Source organism: Haliaeetus albicilla, chromosome 11 (genome assembly GCF_947461875.1).
Source record: "Haliaeetus albicilla chromosome 11, bHalAlb1.1, whole genome shotgun sequence".
Classification (NCBI taxonomy): domain Eukaryota; kingdom Metazoa; phylum Chordata; class Aves; order Accipitriformes; family Accipitridae; genus Haliaeetus; species Haliaeetus albicilla.
In genome coordinates this window covers 43,287,578-43,307,636 of record NC_091493.1, presented here as the reverse complement: position 1 = coordinate 43,307,636, position 20,059 = coordinate 43,287,578, and the positions used below count along the sequence as shown (strand labels likewise).

Here is a 20,059-nt window from a genome sequence, read left to right as displayed (position 1 = left end):
TTGGGGGGGTGGACGGGGCCGGCTGCACCCCAGGACCATCTCTCTGTGACAGCCCCCAGGGTGGAAGCCAGCTGTGGGCACCCACGACTTTGGCGCCTGCCAATTTAGGGGTGCCAGCACCCTAGAGCTGAGCTGCGGAGGGTGCTCAAACCCTGGGCGGGGGGGGGTGCCAGCGTTTCTGGGGTCCCCACCCCAGCTTGCAGCACCCTATAGCACCCCATCACCCATGCTCTCCCCTGCAGCACCCCTTACTCCTCAGGGTGCTGCTTCACCCTGCCCCAGCACCCTGCATCCCCTGTGTACCCCCAAGGCTGAGCATCACCCCAGGGTGCCCCCCCCACATACCCCCCACCCCGTCCCGCGGTACCTCGGCTGTTCTCTGCCTGCTCCGGCACCCGGAGTCGGCTGCCCCGGTTCCTGTCGTGGCTTCCCCATGTGACCAGGCAGGAGTTTCAGTCACACCCTCACCTCCGCCTCTGCCCCGATGATGTTATCTACGCTCCCAGTTCGGCCAGGCTCACGCTGGGCCACGGCCTGGGACACACCGAGAAGGGTGAGCCACGCCGGGCCACCCCGCAGTGTGGTCTAGGTACCCTGGTGGCCTGTTGCGTTCATCCGGCTGAAATGCCATCATTAGGTTTCAGAGTGAACGGGTGCTGGAGATAGAAGCTCCTGGCCACTACGGTGTGGGGTGTGACGTGGGCACCTCTGGAGGCTGGATGCCCATCTGGGGGGTGGGTGCTTCTCTCAGGGGTGGGGGGTATGGAGGTGGGGGTCTCCTTGGGGGTCATGTGGGGTTTCCAAGGTGGGTTAAGGGGGGAAAGTGCTGCTTGGACATGCGTGTGCACACACATGCACGCGTGTGCCACAGCACCCAGCCCTGCAGCAGATCCTGGGCACCTGGGTCCCTCGCTTAAGTCCTCCCCCATGACCCCATGGCTGCCCCCCATCCCGTGCCTCAGTTTCCCTCTCGCTCTCCAAAGTTGATGTCCTGGCATTGACTTTATTGCGGGGGGATTTCTAGTGGTTTGTGGCTACAGGGATGGTCTGCTGGGCCAGTGGGGCCAGGATCCATCCGGGCTGGTAGCCTTGAAGACTGGGGTTCTTCTCGGCCTGCGTCCATCAGGGTTGGCACCTGTTGGGTTGGTGTCCAGCTGGACCAGGGCTGATCCATGATGGCATCCATTGGGTGAGGTTCTGTCTGGACCAAGGTCCATCCAGGCTGGCACCCACGGGACTGGTGTCCATCTGGACCAGGGTCCACCCAGGCTGGCATCCATCAGACCAACATCTGTTGGATCAGGGTCCATCTAGACCATCACCCATGGGGCCAGCGTCCATCTAGACCATGATCCAACCTTGCCCGCACCCATCCAGACCAGGACCCACGGGGCTGATCCTCACTGCAGAGGAGAGAAGAAACCACCATCAGTCCCAGCATCACCTCCCACATCCACCATCACCAAACCCCCATCCTCCCAGTCACGCCAGAGCGGACCAGACACCCCAACCTCCAACCCCTGGAGATGCCACAAAGCTTGGTGTTCACCTTGAAGCCGTGCCAGGTCTCAATTTCATGGAAGAGGGAGTTGCCGGGGCAGTCGGTGTGACCCATCTGGCGGTGGCCGCGTAGGGTGTAGTTGTGGTGAAGCCGGCCGGTCCGCACGGCGCATGGCAGGAGCCCGTCCCGCACCAGGGCGATGATGTCAGGGTCCGGCAAGGTGGCCGAGAAGTCTCCAACGTAGCCCACGCCGTAGCCTTTGCTGTTGTAACCTTTGGTGTGGGCACCAACCCAGTGCCAACCTCGGCCTTGGTACAGGTAACCGTCTGACCCCACCACGAAGCTGCAAGCACCCGTGGGTCAACCTGAGCTGCCCGGAGATGGGTGACGAGGACCGCAGTTGAGCGACGGTGTTGGGGTTTTACCTGTAACCGATGTCATCCCAACCGCGGGTGTCTTGGTGGAAGCGTTGCATGGAGCGCATGGCGTCGGCGCAGGCGGCGAAGGTGCGGCACGGGGTGCTGGGTATGAAGGTGTGGTGGATGTAGACGGAGCCCAAGGGGAGGGTCAAGAGTTTGGGGGTGCCGCGGTAGGGACGGGCACCCCACATGCACCGGGGTACGATGGCCGGGCACTCTGCGAGGGAAGGCACGTGGTGGAAGAAAGGGGATTTGCCTGGTCGCACGGGCAGTTGGGGACACGGCAGCAGCCCTTTGGGGTCTTGGGGATATCTGCCCAGCTTGGGAACCTCTTGGCCTGGGACATGGCAGTGTCCTCCTGGAGTCCCCTCAGCTAGGGGATGTGGAGCATCTGCTTGAGGTGTCCCCTGGCTGGGGACACGGCTGGCTCCAGGGGACACACCAGTGTCCATCCAGAGGACACGGTGGTGGCCATTCAGGCGACATGTCGGTGACCATACAGGGGACAAAGCAGTGTCCAGGGACCCGTTATCCAGGGGACACACCGATGTCCATCCAGGGGACACAGCGGTGTCCAGCCAGTGGACACACCAATGTCCATCTAGGGGACATGGTGGTGTCCCACCATTGCAGGCCACATGTCACCAGTCAGCTCTCAGAGCTTGACTCCCCTCAGTGCCACCTACACTGAAGTGACACTGGGGACCCCACCCAGGGTGCAGCTCTCCACCCATCCTCCCACCCAATTTTTTTGGGGGGGTGGGGGACGACACAGAAATCTGATCTCCCTACCCACGTAGACCTCCGTGAAGTCCCGCGCTGCTTGGCGAGCAATGGCCGCCACCTCCTCCGGCCCCACGTTCTCCAAGAGCTCCCGGGTGGGTGGCAGCACCCGCAGCACCCTCAGCATCGCCGCCACCTCCTCCTCCAGCTTCTCTGGCCCCGTCAGCACCCCAAAATCTCGCCGCCGGTAACTGCTGGGGGGTCGTCCCTTCTCCGTGCCGTTGCCTGTCCCGTAGTAGCCCCGGAGAAGGTCGGCGAGCGGGATGGGTGCTCGGGCCAGGCGTGCACCCAACAGCACCCCATCCATCGCCCCGTTGGCGATAGCATCGGGGATGGGTGACGGGGGTCCCAGCAGGGTGTAGTTTTGGGGGTCATCCACGTCATCCCAACAGCCACCAGGTCCCAGCGCAGCTCGGTTGCCGTAACCGTCACGAGCCAAGAGGAAGGATGTCCCCAAAGCCTCGGCGATGGTGACGGCGTAGAGCGCGTCGACGAGTGGCTCGACGGTGGGGACGGGCCACCCTGCCGCCCGCTTGAGGCCAACCTCGACGCCGGCAAGAAGGGGACCGAGGGCGACGGTGGAGCCGTCGGGTGCCAGCACCGCGCCGCGCTCGGGTGCCGCGTCGTCGTGGTGGAGGAGTTGGGTGAAGAGCAGCCACTGCTCGCGGCTGAGCGTTGGTGGGGCTGGTGGGACGTCGGGTGGCTCTCCCAGCACCGCACGGCACCCAGGGGTGCTGCAGCCACCCAGTGCCCGCGCCAGCTCCGGCACGGTGCCGGTAAAGCCGTGGTCAGTCGATTCAAGGGCTTCCACGATCTGAACCACGGAGTCCATGTGGCGTGGTGGGAGACCTGGGGAGGGGACAGGGATGTGGGAGGGGACCGAGGGGCACCCGTGGGGTGGCAAGAGTCTCCCGGCGTGGGTGAATGTGCACCCAAACCAGGGTGACTGCACCAAAATGAGGGGAAATGCACCCCAAACAGGGTGAAAGCACCCAAAACAGGATGAAAGGACCCCAAACGGTGTGAATGCACCCAAAGCAGGGCGAATGCACCCAGAACAGGATGGTAACACCCATAGGAGAGCAAATGCACCCAGAAAAGGGCAAATGCACCCTAAACCAGAGGAAATGTACCAAAAACCAGAGCAAATGCACCCAAACTAGGGTGAAAGCACCTAAAACTGGGTGAGTGCACCCAAAGCAACGCAAAAGCACCCAGAGGAGGGCGCAAGCACCCAGGAAAAGGGTGAATGCACCCAAACCAGGGTGAAAACACCCCGAAGCGGGATGAAAGCACCCAAACCAGGGTGAAAGGACCCAAAGCAGGGCGAATGCACCCAAAACAGGATGATAGCACCCATAGCAGAGCAAATGCATCCAGAAAAGAGCAAATGCACCCAAACCCAGGGCAAATGCACCCAAAACCAGGGTGCAAGCACCTAAAACTGGGTGTATGCACCCAGAGGAGGGCGCAAGCACTCAGGAAAAGCGTGAAAGTACCCAAACCAGGGTGAAAACACCCAAACCAGGGTGAATGCACCCAAACCAGAATGAAAACACCCCCAAACCAGGACTAAAGCACCCAGGACAGGGTGCAAGCACCCTAAAAAAGGCCAAAGCACCCCCAAAAATAGCAAAAGCACCCAAAAGTGGGTGGCTGCATCCAAACCAGGGTGAAAACACCCCAAAAAGGCAAAAGTACCCCCAAAAAAGGGTAAAACCGCCCCAAGCCAGGGCGACGGCACCCATCGTGAGCACACGAAGCCCGACCGAAGCCAAATGCATCCAAAACTGGGTGCAGCCCCTCCCCCACCCCCCCGACACCACCCAGGTGGGCACAAATTTTGGGTTAGAATCACCCTAATTAGGGAAAAAAATGCAACCAGAGTCATTTTGGCCCCCAAAAGGAGCTCGGAGAAGCCCCTGCGGTCACCACATGCGTGTAGTGGCATGCTGGGGCGTGTTGTAGCGTGTGGCTGGACGCCGGGGTGTGTTGTGATGGATTGTGGCACGCTGTGTCGTGACGTGGTGTGGCGTGTTGTGGGGTGTTCTGGCATGGCGTGGGGTGTTGCGGGGTGTTGTAGCGTGTTGTAGGGTGTTGTGGCGTGTTGTAGCATGTTGTGTGTTCTAGCATGTTGTGGGATGTCGCGGCATGTTGTAGCACGTGGTGTATTCTGGCATGTTGTGGGGTGTTGTGGCGTGTTGTGGGGTGTTCTAGCATGTTGTGGGGAGTCGTGGCATGTTGTAGCATGTTGTGAGGTGTTGTGGGGTGTTGCAGCATGTTGTAGGATGTTGTGGTGTGTTGTAGTGTGTTGTGGCACGTCATGAGGTGTTGCAGAATGTTGTGGGGTGTTGTGGCACATTGTAGCATGTTGTGGTGTGTTCTAGCGTGTTGTGGGGTGTTGTAGCATGTCACAGTGTGTTGTGGCATGTTGTAGGGTGTTGTGGGGTGTTACGGCACGTTGTGTCATGGCATGGCATGTTGTGGGGTGTTGCCACGTGTTGTAGCATGTTGTGGTGTGTTCTAGCATGTTGTGGGATGTTGTGACATGTCATGGTATGTAGTGGCATGTTGTGTCATGTTGTAGGGTATTGTGGGGTGTTGTGGCGTGTCGTGGGATGTTTTAGCATGTTGTGTCATGTCAGGGAGCGTTGTGGCGCGTTGTGTCACGTTGTTGCATGTCACGGTGTGTTGTGGGGTGTTGTGGCGTGTTTTGCTGTGTTGTAGCATGTTGCCGCGTGTCGTGGCGTGTCGTGGGCCTACCTGTGCTGGGCCAGACGCAGACGCTCAGCGCCAGGAGGAGCCACGGGAACATGCTGCAGGATACGGCCCCCATCGCTGCGTCCCATGTTGTGGCCTCGCTGGACTTTGTCCCCGCACCCAAGCGCAAATGTCACCGGGGGCGGGGGACACGACACGCGTATGGGGGGGGGCACGTGGCGCGGCAGGGTGGCACACGTGTGCGTGTTGCATGGGCGGTTCTGGCGGGGCGGCTCTGCAGCACATGTGTGCACACGTGGGGGGGGGCCTAGGAAGGGGCTACACGCGTGTGCGCATGTGTGTGCATGGGGGGGTGCACAAGAAAGTGTGTACGTGTGTGTGCATTGCGTGTGCATGGGGTGTATGTGCATACATACGTGTGCGTGCACATGCATGTGTGTGTACACATGGCGTGCATGCAGGTGGGGGTGTGCATGCCGTGTGCGCGTGTGTTCTTGTGTCTGCGCACACGCGTGTGTGCCCATGCGCATCGGCATGTGTGTGCATGCGTGTGTGCATGCGTGTGCGTGTGCATGCAGAAGGGGGTGTGCGTGTGCCACAAGGACACATATTGGGATGTGAAGCCACCAGGACACACATGGAGTAAGAAAGCCACCAGGACACATGTCAGGGCATGAAGCCACCAGGACACGTCAGGGGACGATGCCACCACACATGGGGGGACAATGCCACCAGGACACACGTCAGGGCATGAAGCCACCAGGACACACGTCAGGGGATGATGCCACCAGCACATGATGGAGGGACGATGCCATGAGGACACATATGGGCAGGGACAAAGCCACCAGGACACACGTCAGGGCATGAAGCCACCAGGACACATATCAGGGGACGATGCTACCATGCATGGGGGGACGATGCCACCAGGACACACGTCAGGGCATGAAGCCACCAGGACACGCATGGGGGGACGATGCCACGAGGACACACGCGGAGGGGACAAAGCCACCAGGATGCACGTCAGGGGACGATGCCACCAGGACACACATTACGACGAAAGCCACCCGGACGCGCAGGATGACACCTCGGCGCAGGGACACGTGACGACGCGGTGCCGTGCCCCCCCCTTCCCCGCCAGCCCGACCTTCGCCCTGTCCCCAGGGAGCGGGTACCATGGCGGCGGTGACCTGGGCGCTGGGTCCCCTGGGTGAGGTGGCCATCGTCACCCTGCTCCTGGCCCTGCTGCTGGGGTGGCTTTGGGACACCGCAGTCACCGTCACCCGCTTCCGGGCCACTTGTCACCAGCTGCGCCGCTTCCCCCGGCCGCCGTGGCGCAGCTGGCTCCTGGGTCACACCGGTTTGGTGAGGGGACGGTTTGGGGGGACGACAGGGTGGTGGCAGCTGGGGAGGGTATCAGGGACAGGGCTGGGGAGGGTATCAGGGACAGGGTGGTGGCATCCTTGGGGGGGGGACAGTGGGGACAGGGTGGCGGTACCTGGGGGTGGTGGCAGGGACAGGGTGGTGGCACCTGGGGGTGATGGTGGGTACAGGAGGGTGGCACCTGCTGGGGGACAGCGGTGGGACAGCGGTGGGACAGCGGTGGCACCTGCAAGGGAATGGTAGGGACAGAGTGGTGAAGCCTGTGAGAGGATGCTGGGGACAGGGTGGTGGCACGTAGAGGGGGGTGACAGCAGGGAGGTGATGGTGGCACCTGAGAGGTAATGGTGGAGACAGGGTGGTGGCACCTTCGGGGGGGGGTGACAGCAGGGACACAGCGCTGGCACATGAGATCTGGGTGTCTCCAAGACCACCTAGGAACCCAAGCTGAGACCGTCCCCAAGGCTGGCTGCAAGCTGGGGACAAGCATGTCCCCAAGGTTGGCCGTGACCATGGGGACAAGGGTGTCCCCAAGCCTGTCACCAAGCCTTGCGGTGGCCCATGACGCAGGGGAAGAGCACGGAGGAGGGACTGCAGCATGTGGACGAGCTGGTGGCACAGTACCGGCACAGCTGCCTGTGGTGGATCTCGCCATGGATGCCCATCCTACGCCTCTTCCACCCTGACACCCTCCGCCCCATCCTCCTGGCCTCAGGTCGGACACGAGGGCCACCAACCCAGCCCTGAGGGTCCCCAGGGTCACCCAGAGGTGTCACTGTGGCTTGCCCAGTGACCTGGACGTGTCCAGGCACCCATCTGATGGTGGCCACCAACCCAACCCCAAGGGTCTTCGGAGCCACCCAGAGGTGTTACCCTTGGCTAGCCCAGTGAGTGCCCAAACGCCCATGCTGTGGTGGCCACCAACTTGTCCCTGAGAGTCCCCAGGGCCACCCAGAGGTGTGACCCATGGCCAGCCCGGTGGCCTGGTTTTACCCCAAACCCCATCCTGTGGTGGTTATGGGTGCGGACAGAGGGTCCCCTCTCCCTAGGGACCCCACCCACCTTGCAAGCCCCTGAGGGGACCCGATGCCACCCTGGTGGCACCCCTCACCAGCCCCGGCTCCCCTCTTCCGCAGCCTTCATTGCTCCCAAGGATCAGCTCTTCTACGGCTTCCTCAAGCCCTGGCTGGGTGAGTGGGTGCTCAGGGGTGGCGGGACGGGGGAGGCAGCACCCACGGGTGCCCCACGGACGGAGCCGGGTGTCTCACCACAGGGGACGGGTTGCTGCTGAGCTGCGGGCAGAAGTGGGCTCGGCACCGGCGCCTGCTGACACCCGCCTTCCACTGGGACGTCCTCAAGTCCTACGTGGGTGCCTTCAACCACAGCACCCACGTCATGCATGTGAGAACCCGCTGCCTGCACCCAGAGCCCTGTCCTGCACCCAGACCTTGTCCTGCAACCAGATCCTGTCCTCCACCCAGACTCTGTCCTGCACCCAAACCCCAACCAACACCCGCTGCCTGCACCCAGACCTTGTCCAGCACCTGGAACCCGTCCCACATCCAGACCCTTGTCCTGCACCCAAACCCTTGTCCTGCACCCAGATCCTGTCCTGCACCCAGACCCCTGCCCTGCACCCAGACCCCAACCTGCACCCAAACCTTGTCCTGCACCCAGACCTTGTCCTGCACCCAAACCCCAACCTGCACCCAAACCTTGTCCTGCACCCAGACCTTGTCCTGCACCCAAACCCCAACCTGCACCCAAACCTTGTCCTGCACCCAGACCTTGTCCTGCACCCAAACCCCAACCTGCACCCAGACCCCTGCCCTGCACCTAGACCCCAACCTGCACCCAAACCTTGTCCTGCACCCAGACCTTGTCCTGCACCTGGAACCCACCCCACATCCAGACCCCATCCTGCACCCATTGCCTGCACCCAGATCCCAAACTGCACCCAGACCCTTGTCCTGCACCCAAACCCCAACCTGCACCCAACCTCCGACCAGCACCCAGACCCCCACCCCTGCCTGCAGGCCAAGTGGCGGGCAGCAGCGCAGGCAGCAGGAGGGCAGGTGGGGCTGGAGGTGCTGGAGCAGCTCAGCCTCCTCACCCTGGACACCCTCCAGAAATGCATCTTCAGCCACGAGAGCCACTGCCAGGAGTGAGTGTCACCCTGTCACCTGCCAGGGACCCCAGCACCGTCCCCGTCCCCCCTTCCCAGGGTCCTTCCACAAGGGACACCCCTTACCCCGGCTCGGGTCCCCCCTGCCCTGGTTTGCTCCCCAACTGGGGTTCCCCTTGGGCTTGGCACCCATCAAGGTCCCACCATCCCAACATTGTCCCTCTCAGGGTCCCCCCACCCCAACTCCGTCCCCCCTTGGGTCCCCCCTTATTCCACTTTTACCCCCCCCCCATCAGGGTGTCCTCCCCAGGTCTCTGGGTCCCCCCCGCTGTCACCCCAGCCTGGTCCCACATGTTCTCATGGGCAGGGGACCTTCTGCCACCCCATGTCCCCACTGAAGCTCGCCACAGCCGAGGGGGGGGCCATCTCCGGTGGCGCGTGGTGGCCGTCCCCAGTGGTCCCCGATGCCCCCCAGGCAGCCCAGCGAGTACATCAAAGCCATCCTGGAGCTGAGCACCTTGGTGGTGAGACGCCATCACCGCCTGCTCCATCACTCAACGTGGCTCTACCGCCTCTCGGCTGACGGGCGGCGTTTTGCCCGGGCCTGTGCCACCGTGCACAGCTTCACCGCTGCCGTGGTGCAGCGCCGGCGCCAGGCTCTCAACCGCCTCGGCCGCCAGGCCTGGCTGGAGGACCACCGGGGACAGAGCATGGACTTCCTTGACCTTCTCCTGCTTGCTAAGGTAGTGCTGGGGTGAGGTGGTGTGACCATGGGCACGGTTGGCCATAGGGTGGTGGCCAAGGGGATGGTGATGGCCGTGGAAAAGGTTGGCCATAGGGCAGTGGACATAGCGGCATAATGGTGGCCAAGGGGATGGTGGCAGCCATGGAAAAGTTTGGCCATAGGGTGGTGGTCATAGCAGCATGGTGGTGGCTAGTGGGAGGGTTGGCTATAGACTGGTGGCCCCGGGGGGCCTCTTGGCTACCACGCTCCTCCTTGCAGGACGAGGATGGCAACACCCTGTCGGATGAGGACATCGCGGCCGAGGCTGACACCTTCATGTTCGAGGGTGAGCGCAAGCCACTGGGTGCCATCGGAGAGGGGTCACTCACATGTCCCCTCGCTCACCCCTTGTCTCCGCAGGCCACGACACGACGGCCAGCGGCTTGGCATGGCTGCTCTACAACCTGGCCTGCCACCCCCACTACCAGGAGCAGTGCCGCCAGGAGGTCCGCGAGCTCCTCAAGGGCAGGGACGCGGAGGAGATCAAATGGTGAGAGGTCCCCGGTGTCATCCCTCGGCCACCTGGCTTGGGGACCCCGATGCCACCATCCCTCGCCCCCAGGGAGGACCTGTCCCACCTGCCCTTCACCACCATGTGCATCAAGGAGAGCCTTCGCCTGCATCCCCCCGTCACCGCCGTGTCCCGGCGCTGCACCAGGGACATCGCCCTGCATGACGGACGTGTCATCCCCAAGGGTACAGCTCACCCAGGTTGCAAGGTGTCCCCAGTGTCACTGTCCCTTCTTGTCCCCCTGTCCCTAAGGTGGCCGTTTCCATCCCACCAGGGATCATGTGCCTGATGAGCATCTATGGGACCCACCACAACCCGGACATCTGGCCGGAGCCCCAGGTAGAGCCACTTGGCCCTGGTGGCATGATGATGGGACAGTAGGACGTCCTTGTCACCATGGGCAGGGACAACCATGTCCCCACGGCGTGACGGTGTCTATGTCACTCTAGGTCTACAACCCACTGAGGTTCAGCCCGGAGAACAGCAAGGGACGGTCCCCATTGGCCTTCATCCCCTTCTCCGCCGGTCCCAGGTAAATCATGGTGGGGACACGGGTGTCCCCACATGTCACACCCCCAGCCTGGATGGGTTCAAGGTGGGGTGGTTGTCCCCCAGCCGTGACATTTGGGTGTCACGGGGACAACGCCGTCCCCATGTTTCGGGGAGGTTCCACCATCTGCTCCACCACCCAGATGGTGGGGGGGGGGGGTCTGCCGTCCCCTGCGTGTCCCCCCGATGGAGGTGACAGAGGGGCACACGGTGGCAGGAACTGCATCGGGCAGAGATTCGCCATGGCCGAGCTGAAGGTGGTGGCGGCGTTGACGGTGGCACGCTTTGCCATCAAGCTGGACGCGGGGCGGCCACCACGCCGCAAGCCCGAGCTCATCCTCCGCACTGAGGACGGGCTCTGGCTGCTGCTGGAGCCACTGCCGGAGGTGGCCTGAGGGACACGGGGACACAGGGGACACCCCGCGTGGTGGATGTCCCACCCGAGGGAGGAACGGTGAATAAATGGTGGCACAGAGGGGACGGTGTCGTGGTGGGACGGAGGGGGACGGGGTGGGGTGGTGGGGCTGGTGGGGATGTGTCCTCCTCAATCACATGCCACCTCACAGCATGGACATGTCCCTCCATGCCACATGTCACCGTCCTGGCATGGACACATCCCCCGGGCCACATGTCACCACCCTGGCACGGATGTGTCCCCCCATGCCATATGTCACTGTCCTGGCATGGACATGTCCCCCTATGCCACATTTTACCATCAACGGACATGTCCCCTTCATGCTACCTGTGACCATCCATGGATGTGTCCCCCCATGCCACATGTGACCATACAGGGACACGTCCCCCCAAGGTCACGTCACCATCCATGGACATGCCCTCCTGGGCCACATGTCACCATCCATGGATGTGTCCCCCCAAGGCCACATGTCACTGTCCTGGCATGGACATGTCCCTCCACGCCACATGTCACCATCCGTGAACGTGTCCCCCCATGCCACATGTCACCATACATGGACATGTCCCCCCAAGGCCACACGTCACCACCCATGGACGTGTCCCCCAAGCCATATGTCACTGTCCTGGCACGGACGTGTCCCCCCAAGGCCACATGTCCCCCCCGTGTCCGTGTCGCCCCGTGCCCCATGTCACTCTCCCGCCCCGGGCAGAGGGGGCGGAGCTAATGCGCCGAGTGGGCGTGGCCACGGACAACAAGGGCCGGTAGGCGGGGCCACGGCGGGGCCTTCCGGTCATGTGAGGCGGGCGGGTGAAGCCGCGGTGCGGCGGCGCCATGGCGGCCCCGTCCGGTGAGCGGGAACCGGGGACCGGGCCGAGGCGGCGGCGGCGGCGGGGCGGGAGGGAACCAGGCCGAGGCGGGCGGCGGGGGCCGGTACCGGTCTGTGCCGCCCCCCCCTACCCCCGGTAGAGGCCCCCGGTACTCTCCGGTGAACGGCCGTTTCCGCCTCAGAAACGGAGCGGCTGCTAGGCCGCGGCCCCGGCTACGGCACGACGGAATCCCCGGCGGTGGCGGAGGAAGAAGAGCTCCGACGCCGCCTCAAGTATTTCTTCATGAGTCCCTGCGATAAGTACCGGGCCCGGGGGCGGCGGCCCGTTAAGTTGGGGCTGCAGCTGGCCAAGATCCTCCTTGTCACCGTCCAGGTGGGGGGGGGACCGGGACACCGGGTGGCCGTGGGGTACGAGGGGGTTCTGGGGAAGGGGGGACGCTGGGCACCGGGGAGGGGTGGCCCTGGGACACGGGGACGCCGGGGAGGGAGGTACTGGGGGGGTGCTGGGACGTGGGGACACCGGGGAGGGGGGTACTGGGGGCCCCTGGGACATGGGGACACTGGGAATGGGGTCCCCTGGGACATGGGGACACCAGGGAGGGAGGTACTGTGGGGTCCTGGGACATGGGGACACCAGAGAGGGAGGTACTGTGGGGTCCTGGGTCATGGGGACACCGGGGAGGGGGGTCCTGGGACATGGGGACACTGGAAATGGGGTTCCCTGGGATATGGGGACATCAGGGATCCTGGGACATGCGGACACTGGGAATGGGGTCCCCTGGGATATGGGGACGTCAGGGAGGGAGGTACTGGGGGGTCCTGGGACATGGGGACACTGGGGAGAGGAGCATGGGGGCAATGGGGATAGGGACACTGGGGAGGGGTGGCCCTGGGACATGGGGACACTGGGGAAAGGAGCCTGGGGGCATTGGGCTCTGGGAGAGTGGGGAGGGGGTCCCCTGGGACATGGGGATGGGGGCGAGGGGGACACCAGGGTGCCACTGAGGGGCAATGGGCAAAGGGACACCGGGGCATGGGAAGTTGGGGGGTTACAATGACACAGGCCCTCTGGGGGGGGGGCTTTGAGCACAGGAGGTGACCTCTGAGGTGGGTACTGGGCATGGGGACGTCGGAAGGGACATCCTCAGTAAGGCTTGGGGACATCGTGGGGAGTGCTGGGGGCGTGGGGGGGGGCTTGAGTATTTGGGGACACTTGGTGGGGGTGCTTGGGGACAGTGGGGGACTCGGGAGAGGTCCCCAGGGTGAGAGGAGGGTCTGTTGGGGTTACCCTCGTGGCACGTCCTTGGGGTCCAGGTGCCACACACTGGGATGTGGCAGGGCGCCCCAAAAAAGCGGAGGGGCAGAAAGGACGTCCCCCCACTCAGGGTGTCACCGGCTCCCGGACTGGTGCCAGGCTCCATCCCGGGGCAGAAAAATCCCCTGGGAACTGTCGGGCCGCGGTCATGAGGTTCGGAGGAAACAGCCAGCATGTGACATCTCCCTCCCGTCGAGGGAAATCGGGGCGCTGGGGCCTTGCTCCCCCCCCACCCCGCCGCCATTTCTGCCTGCACCCTGCCTGACAGGCAGCAGCACCCAGCTCAGCGCCGCGGCATTGTCCTGGCTTTGAGCGGTGTCACCCGGATCCACCCCTGCCCTCAGCCTGCCAACGAACAGTGCTAATGAGCGGCGGCGTCTTGTGTTAATAAATACAAGCTAATTACCAGCATGGGGAGGGGTTTAGAGCGTGCAGGCAAGGAAAATGCTGACGAAGAGGAGGAAGATCAGGGTCTGCTCTGCTGTCATGTTCCCCGCAGTGTTTGGTGGCACTGTGGGGGGACGTGTGTGTGTGTCCTGAGGAGATTGTCCTCCCCCTGTCTGCGGTGGGACACATCCGTGTCCCCCAGGGAGATCTTCCTCCCCCCATTTATGGTGGGAGAGGAAATTTGCTGCAGGAAATTAGCCGGCTTAAGAGGTTTTGGGGCAACCAGGTGGAGATGGGGACAACCTCAGGGACATGCTAGCTGGCCCTTGTCTTCTTGGGGTCACCCAAGTGTAGGGTGACGGTGTTTTGCCTCCTGTCAGCATTTTGGGGCAAAACAGCTGCATTTTGGGCTGTAGTGTCGTTGTTTATGGAGCTGCCGGGGCAGGAATTTAATAGCAGTCTCCTTCAGCTCATCCTCTTCGGGCTCAGCAACCAGATGGTGGTGACATTCAAGGAGGAGAACACCATCGCCTTCAAACACCTCTTCCTGAAGGACTACGTGGATGGCGCGGATGACACCTACGCCGTCTACACGCAGCATGACCTCTACGACCGCATGTTTTACGCCATGGAGAAGGTGAGATCCACGGGCAGAGGAGGGACACGGAGGTGGCTTGGGGAGACGGAGGTGGCTCGGGGCCACATCCGGCTGCTGAGGGCATCTCCTTCTCCAGTATTTGGCCATTCCCAACGAGACCGTTGGCCGCTATGCCTATGTGCGGGGGGAGAGCGGAGGGAACCAGTCAGCCCTCATGCTGTGCCAGCAATATTACCGTAAAGGGCGCATCGATCCGGCCAACGACACCTTCAACATCGACCCCAAGATTGTCACAGGTGGGTTTTGGGGGACAGTGGAGCTGAGATTCCTTGTGCCGCAGCCACCACTGGGTCCTGGGGAGGTTTTTGATCCTTGTTCTGGGCTTGAGAGGGTCCAAGGGGTCTGCATGGGGCCTCGGGCTTCCCTGAAGGTGCTTCTCCCTCCCTGCAGACTGCCTGGGAGTGGATCCCGAGGACCCACAGCCTCTTCCCCCAGAGCTGGACCGCAGCTACAAGAACTTCACCCTCAAATTTCACAAGTAATTGCAGATGCCTTCCCCGCAATCCGGGGTGTCCCAGCATTTGGGTGCTGGGGACATCCCATTGGTGCAGCATATGGGCAAGGGTGGAATGGGAACCCCAGGGTGGGGACTTCCTCACGCTGAAGCCTGCTGCCAGGATGGAAAAAGCCCCCGTTGGTTTTAAAAAACCGCTCGTGAGATAGAAACAAATTCACCCTTGGGCTGAGGAAGATGTGAAACCAGTGAGGTTGCGCAACAAAGCAGCTGCTTTCCGGCCACGTCTCTGGTGGCAGCGCCTGCAGAGCTGGCCCCAAGGCACCAAGACTGTCCTGCAACTCCCGCTTTGGGGGTTGTTTTCCCTTCCCCCAAACCACGCGCTGGCTTTTGGTGGCGTTTTGCTTGCCCGTGGCCAAGCCCTGCAGTTGCAGGCGTGTTACCAGTGTAGGCAAGCCCTATCTTCTTGCCGGTGCTGGGCAGAGAGATCCCGGCACTGCTGGCGCTGAGAGATGCGGTGTAGCTTGCAACACCATTTCTGCCAGAGGGTCCAACCTCCCCCTCAAAGCAAAAATCACTGACACTGGGGCGGGTTGGCAGCAGTTTGCTCCTCTAAAGCTGGAGACATCCTTTCCTGGGGCTGTACGCACCCCCAAGGAAGGTGTTTACCCCCTCTCTGTCAGTTATTGGACTCTAAGCGCCGTATTTTGGGGGTTTGGGAGGGTCGAAGTGGGCTGAGACAGCCTGGACGAGCCGCAGGAGGAGGGTTAACGAACGTCCTTTCCTGCAGACTCATCAATGTCACCATCCAGTTCAAGCTAAAAGCCATCAACATCCAAACCATCATCAACAACGAGATCCCCGACTGTTACACCTTCACCATCACCGTGAGTGCGTTGGCAAAGCTCCCCGCTTCGGGGTGATCCAGCTGGGCTGCGTGGGGTTGGCAGCGTCCCTCGTGGGCACGTAGGGACTCCCACTTCTCCCCAGATCACGTTTGACAACAAGGCACACAGTGGCCGGGTGAAAATCCGCCTCGACAACCAGGCTGACATCAAGGAGTGCAAAGATCCCAGCGTCTTTGGCCGAGGTAGGAGCCGCAAGGACACCACAAAGGTGGCATCTGTCCCCAGTGGGTGTCAAAGGGCGGCGTGGGGGGCTTGGGGTGCTCCTGGGTGGCTGTCCTCCTCGTTAAGAAGAGCCACCACGCGTCTTGCAGGTGACAACTCCTTCCGGCTGTTCTTTGACGTCGTCGTCATCCTCGTCTGCTCGCTCTCTTTCATCCTCTGCGCTCGCTCCATTATCCGGGGCGTCATGTTGCAGCACGTGAGTGGTGGCACAGCAGGAATTGGCGCCAGCTGTGGCTACCCTCCACAGTGTAACCGGACAGAGCTGCCACCGGGACGCTGTTTCAGCGCTGCCGGGTTTTGGAGGAAGCCCTTTCCCCACGGGGGATGCTCAAAGCTGTGGGCACTGCGAGACAGGCAAAATTCTCCAGGCGGTGGGTAAAGGACACCATTTTTTTTTTCCTCCCCATGTAGGAGTTCAGCCAGTTCTTCCAGCGCCGTTACAACCAGAGCGTGTGCCTGTCGGACCGCATGGAGTTCCTCAACGGCTGGTACATCCTCCTGGTGATCAGCGACATCCTCACTGTGCTGGGAACCATCATGAAGATTGGCATTGAGTCCAAGGTATGGGGACGCTGGGGAGCAAAGCTGGAGGTTTTTGCAGATCCTGGGTGTGCTGGGGCTGCTGGCACGGGTGTCCCCGTGCTCCGGGGAGGGGACATTTCCGTGTGGCAGGAGGCAAGCCACACAACGGCTGCCCCTGGGCGCCAGCAATGCATTGTCTGCCCCAGTGAAGCTGTCCTGGATGTGATCAGAGCCCTGACGGCGGGTTAGGGGACAGATGTCGCTCCTGAGGGCTTCACAGAGGGGTCCTGGCCCAAGTGGGACCCCAGAGCCCCCCCTTTCCCTTTGGGACAGGGAGATGGCAACAAAGGGACAGGTAGGGTCCTGTGTGGCTGCTATGTCGTGGCTTGTGGCACCAGGATTTTACTTGCCGCTGGCTTTTGGCCAGCGTAGAGGGTTGTTACAGCTTCAGGGGCGGCGTTGGGGATTTGGAGACAGCGTTGCCCATGCCTCAGGCCCGTGACACCTCTGTCCCTGCAGAACTTTGCCAGCTACGACGTTTGCAGCATCCTCCTGGGCACCTCCACGCTGCTGGTTTGGGTCGGGGTCATTCGCTATCTTACTTTCTTCCAGAAGTACAATGTGAGTGACACGGAGGAGGTGACCTGGGACCCGAGGGGACAATTTCAAGGGCTGGGAATGGCCATGCTTGCCTGGGCGAGCTTGAGCTCGTCCCACGGCTGCTGCGTGTGTCCCCAGAGTCCCTGTCCTGCTCTGCCGAGGACACCAAGGTCTCACAGGGTGCTTTAGCAGCTGTTGCGGGCACCCTTGGCAGAAGATGAGGATTAATCCCGACTGGTTTTCCCCACCAGATCCTCATCGTCACGCTCCGGGTGGCCCTCCCCAACGTCATCCGCTTCTGCTGCTGCGTGGCTGTCATCTATCTGGGCTACTGCTTCTGCGGGTGGATCGTGTTGGGCCCGTACCACGTCAAGGTACTGCTCTGGGTCGGTGGTTGGGGTGGGCTTCACCCACCTCCAGGTGATTCCCTGCCCGGATTTGGGAGGAGATGGGTGCGGGGCTGGTCCCCGTTTTGGCAGCGTGGGTTAGATAGGGTGCTGGTCTTTGCCGCGGTCTCTCTCCTCACAGCGTGGTGGCATTGGGGTAGCCCCTAGGGTGCTGGGGAGTGCTCGCTCCCTGTTTGGGAGCTTCCAGCCTGATGGTGGAAGGGGTGACACAGTGGCCTGGGCCAGCTACCAGCCCTTTGTCACCTCCCATCCCAGTTCCGATCCCTTTCCATGGTGTCTGAGTGCCTCTTCTCCCTCATCAACGGAGACGACATGTTCGTTACCTTCGCCGAGATGCAACAGAACAGTTACTTGGTGTGGCTCTTCAGCCAGATCTACCTGTACACCTTCATCAGCCTCTTCATCTACATGGTCCTCAGCCTCTTCATTGCTCTCATCACCGGTTCCTATGAGACCATCAAGGTGAGGCCAGACCCTGGCGTTTAAGCAAAGCTTCATGTTTGGATTTTTTGGTGGGGGGAGATCCCGATCCCCCTCATCAGAGGGATTCAGCTTCCCCATCCCCTTTCCCCGCAGCACCAGTGCGAGGGCGAAACGCCCGTCTCCCAGCTCCACGCTTACATCGCCCAGTGCAAGGACAGCCCCAAATCGGGCAAGTACCGTCGCGACAGCGCCTCATCCTGCTCCGTCTTCTGCTGCTGTGAACGGTGAGCAGGCGGTGCCAGTGCTGGGGAGGGGGGGACACAACTGGGGGGGCGCTTCTGGCCAGCGGATCAGGGCTGGATATGCTCTGTGACCCCCGCCCCCCCCCCCATTATCTACCTCGCTGGCCCCTGCATGCTGGGAGAGGAGGGTTTACAGCTTTTTTTGCCACTGGCTCCTCCTATGTGGTCGATCCCACATGGATCACAATTTCCAGCCCCTCTCCATGCCGGTGAGGCTCTTGCCAGCACCCCAAAATGGCTCTGTGCCTGTGGGGACCCCTCAATGTGGGTATAACCGGGGTATGTGGGCTCCCTGCGTGTGTGTCCCCCTCGCTGCCTTTGTGGCTCCCTGCTTCCCACTCCTCTTATTTCTGGGGTGTGGGGGGAGTCTCCCTTCGGCTACAGCTGGGTCATGTTTCCAAAATTGAAGCCATCTTCCCCAAATTCATCAGATTTTCCCCCGTTACCGTCAGTGCTTCTCTCCCCGCAGGGCTCCTTTGCAAGACAACACGCTGCTGGTGAATTAAGGGAGGACCCCTCAGCATGGACCCCCAAGGACGTGAGGGAGCGGCGCCTTGTGCTCCCCACCCCGAGCGCTTTTAATTTATTTTCTCATCTGCTTTTACCAGCTCGGGGCCCCGAAGGGGTGGGGAGAGACAGCGCCTGTGCCCCCGGCACCCGGGGGACGCTAGATGGACGCTGGTGGCCCTGTTATTTTTCTTGACGGACCTTAGCCTTGCTGCTCCCAGTCCTGAACTGGAGCCGGGCACCCCTTGGGGGCTCAACATGGGCCTTGCCCCCCCCAGGTTATGTTTTAGGGGAGCAGCCTGGAGCCCTGTGACACCCCCCAGATGTGTTTTTGGGGGCAGCCTGGAGCCCTGCGACCCCCCCAGATCTGTTCTGGGAGCAGCCTGGAGCCCTGCGACCCCCCCAGATCTGTTCTGGGGGCAGCCTGGAGCCCTGCGACCCCCCCCAGATCTGTTCTGGGGGCAGCCTGGAGCCCTGCGACCCCCCCAGCCCCATTTTGGGGGCTCAACCTGGAGCCCTGCAACCCCCCCAGCCCCATTTTGGGGGCTCAACCTGGAGCCCTGCAACCCCTTGGTTGCGTCGTGGATGTGACCAAAGCCTCATCCTAAAGCCCCCTGGTCCCTTGGCTGGGTCGGGGACTTGTCCTCAAGCCCAGTAGCCCCTTGGCCACGTTGGGGACTTGTCCCTGCCCTTGTCCCCAAGCCCAGCTGCCCTGTGGCAGCATCAGGCACTTGTCCCCAAGCCCTGCAGCCATTTCGGGGGGGAGCGTCTGGGCACGAAGGGCTGCAGCAGGTCCCTTTCATCCCCCCCACACACACCTCAGGCACCTCTTTCCCACTCCAACCAGGACAGGGGCAGTGGGGCAAGAGCGAAAAACAGTTCCCCTGTCCCCGGGGTCTGTGGTTTAGGTAAAAGGGCTGATGTCATGTCCCGGAGCTGTTCACACACCGCGGGACGGGTCAAGGGCATGTTTTGTAACCGGAGGAGCAGCTGCTCCCGGCTGGAGCGGGGCCAGCAGCCGCTGGTACCAGGCGTCTGCTGCCTCCGCCTGCCTTCCCACAACCCAAAAAGGCCACATTTAACCCCAAATCGGGCGCTTGGCCTGGGTGGGGGGTGGTCAGAGCTGCTCTGGATGCCTCTCATTCATGGACTGAGTTGTGGCTGGTCTCAGCCTGGAAGGGTGTTGCTCGCTGTGGGGTTTGTTTTGCTCCCTACTTTTGGGGTGGGGTGGGGGGAGTTGTGCCCCGTGTGGGGTCCCGATGGGTGCCCCCGGGGTGGGAGAATAAAACGCCCTGGGAGAAAAGTGGGTTCTGTGCTGCTGTGGGACCCCCTGCGCCGTGGGG

General features: G+C 62.2%; 3 protein-coding genes across 4 annotated transcripts; 2 read left to right on the top strand and 1 right to left on the bottom strand.

The window, feature by feature from the left end:
* Positions 1-989: 989 nt before the first annotated feature.
* PGLYRP2 (peptidoglycan recognition protein 2) lies at positions 990-5,561 on the bottom strand. Its single transcript, XM_069795706.1, has 5 exons — positions 5,467-5,561; positions 2,713-3,552; positions 1,927-2,137; positions 1,550-1,844; positions 990-1,403 (listed from the first exon to the last, which is right to left on the bottom strand). The coding sequence occupies exons 1-5, from the start codon at positions 5,537-5,539 to the stop codon at positions 1,401-1,403; spliced, it is 1,422 nt and encodes a 473-aa protein (XP_069651807.1). The 5' UTR covers positions 5,540-5,561; the 3' UTR covers positions 990-1,400.
* Positions 5,562-6,541: 980 nt separating this feature from the next.
* CYP4F22 (cytochrome P450 family 4 subfamily F member 22) lies at positions 6,542-11,245 on the top strand. Of its 2 annotated transcripts, none has more exons than XM_069797564.1 (12): positions 6,542-6,786; positions 7,372-7,516; positions 7,938-7,991; positions 8,075-8,202; positions 8,838-8,965; positions 9,549-9,669; positions 9,930-9,996; positions 10,071-10,200; positions 10,273-10,406; positions 10,496-10,560; positions 10,671-10,753; positions 10,988-11,245. In XM_069797564.1, the coding sequence occupies exons 1-12, from the start codon at positions 6,598-6,600 to the stop codon at positions 11,163-11,165; spliced, it is 1,422 nt and encodes a 473-aa protein (XP_069653665.1). In that variant the 5' UTR covers positions 6,542-6,597; the 3' UTR covers positions 11,166-11,245. The 2 variants fall into 2 exon arrangements, with proteins under 2 accessions (XP_069653665.1, XP_069653664.1); XM_069797563.1 differs by having other exon boundaries at positions 9,402-9,669.
* A 675-nt stretch (positions 11,246-11,920) lies between these two features.
* Positions 11,921-19,109, top strand: MCOLN1 (mucolipin TRP cation channel 1). Its single transcript, XM_069797561.1, has 14 exons — positions 11,921-12,032; positions 12,194-12,384; positions 14,183-14,350; positions 14,448-14,607; positions 14,762-14,849; positions 15,616-15,712; positions 15,816-15,915; positions 16,045-16,151; positions 16,367-16,516; positions 16,997-17,098; positions 17,329-17,451; positions 17,740-17,946; positions 18,061-18,191; positions 18,679-19,109. Exons 1-14 carry the CDS (start codon positions 12,017-12,019, stop codon positions 18,713-18,715), a joined length of 1,677 nt encoding a protein of 558 aa, XP_069653662.1. The 5' UTR covers positions 11,921-12,016; the 3' UTR covers positions 18,716-19,109.
* Positions 19,110-20,059: the final 950 nt, after the last annotated feature.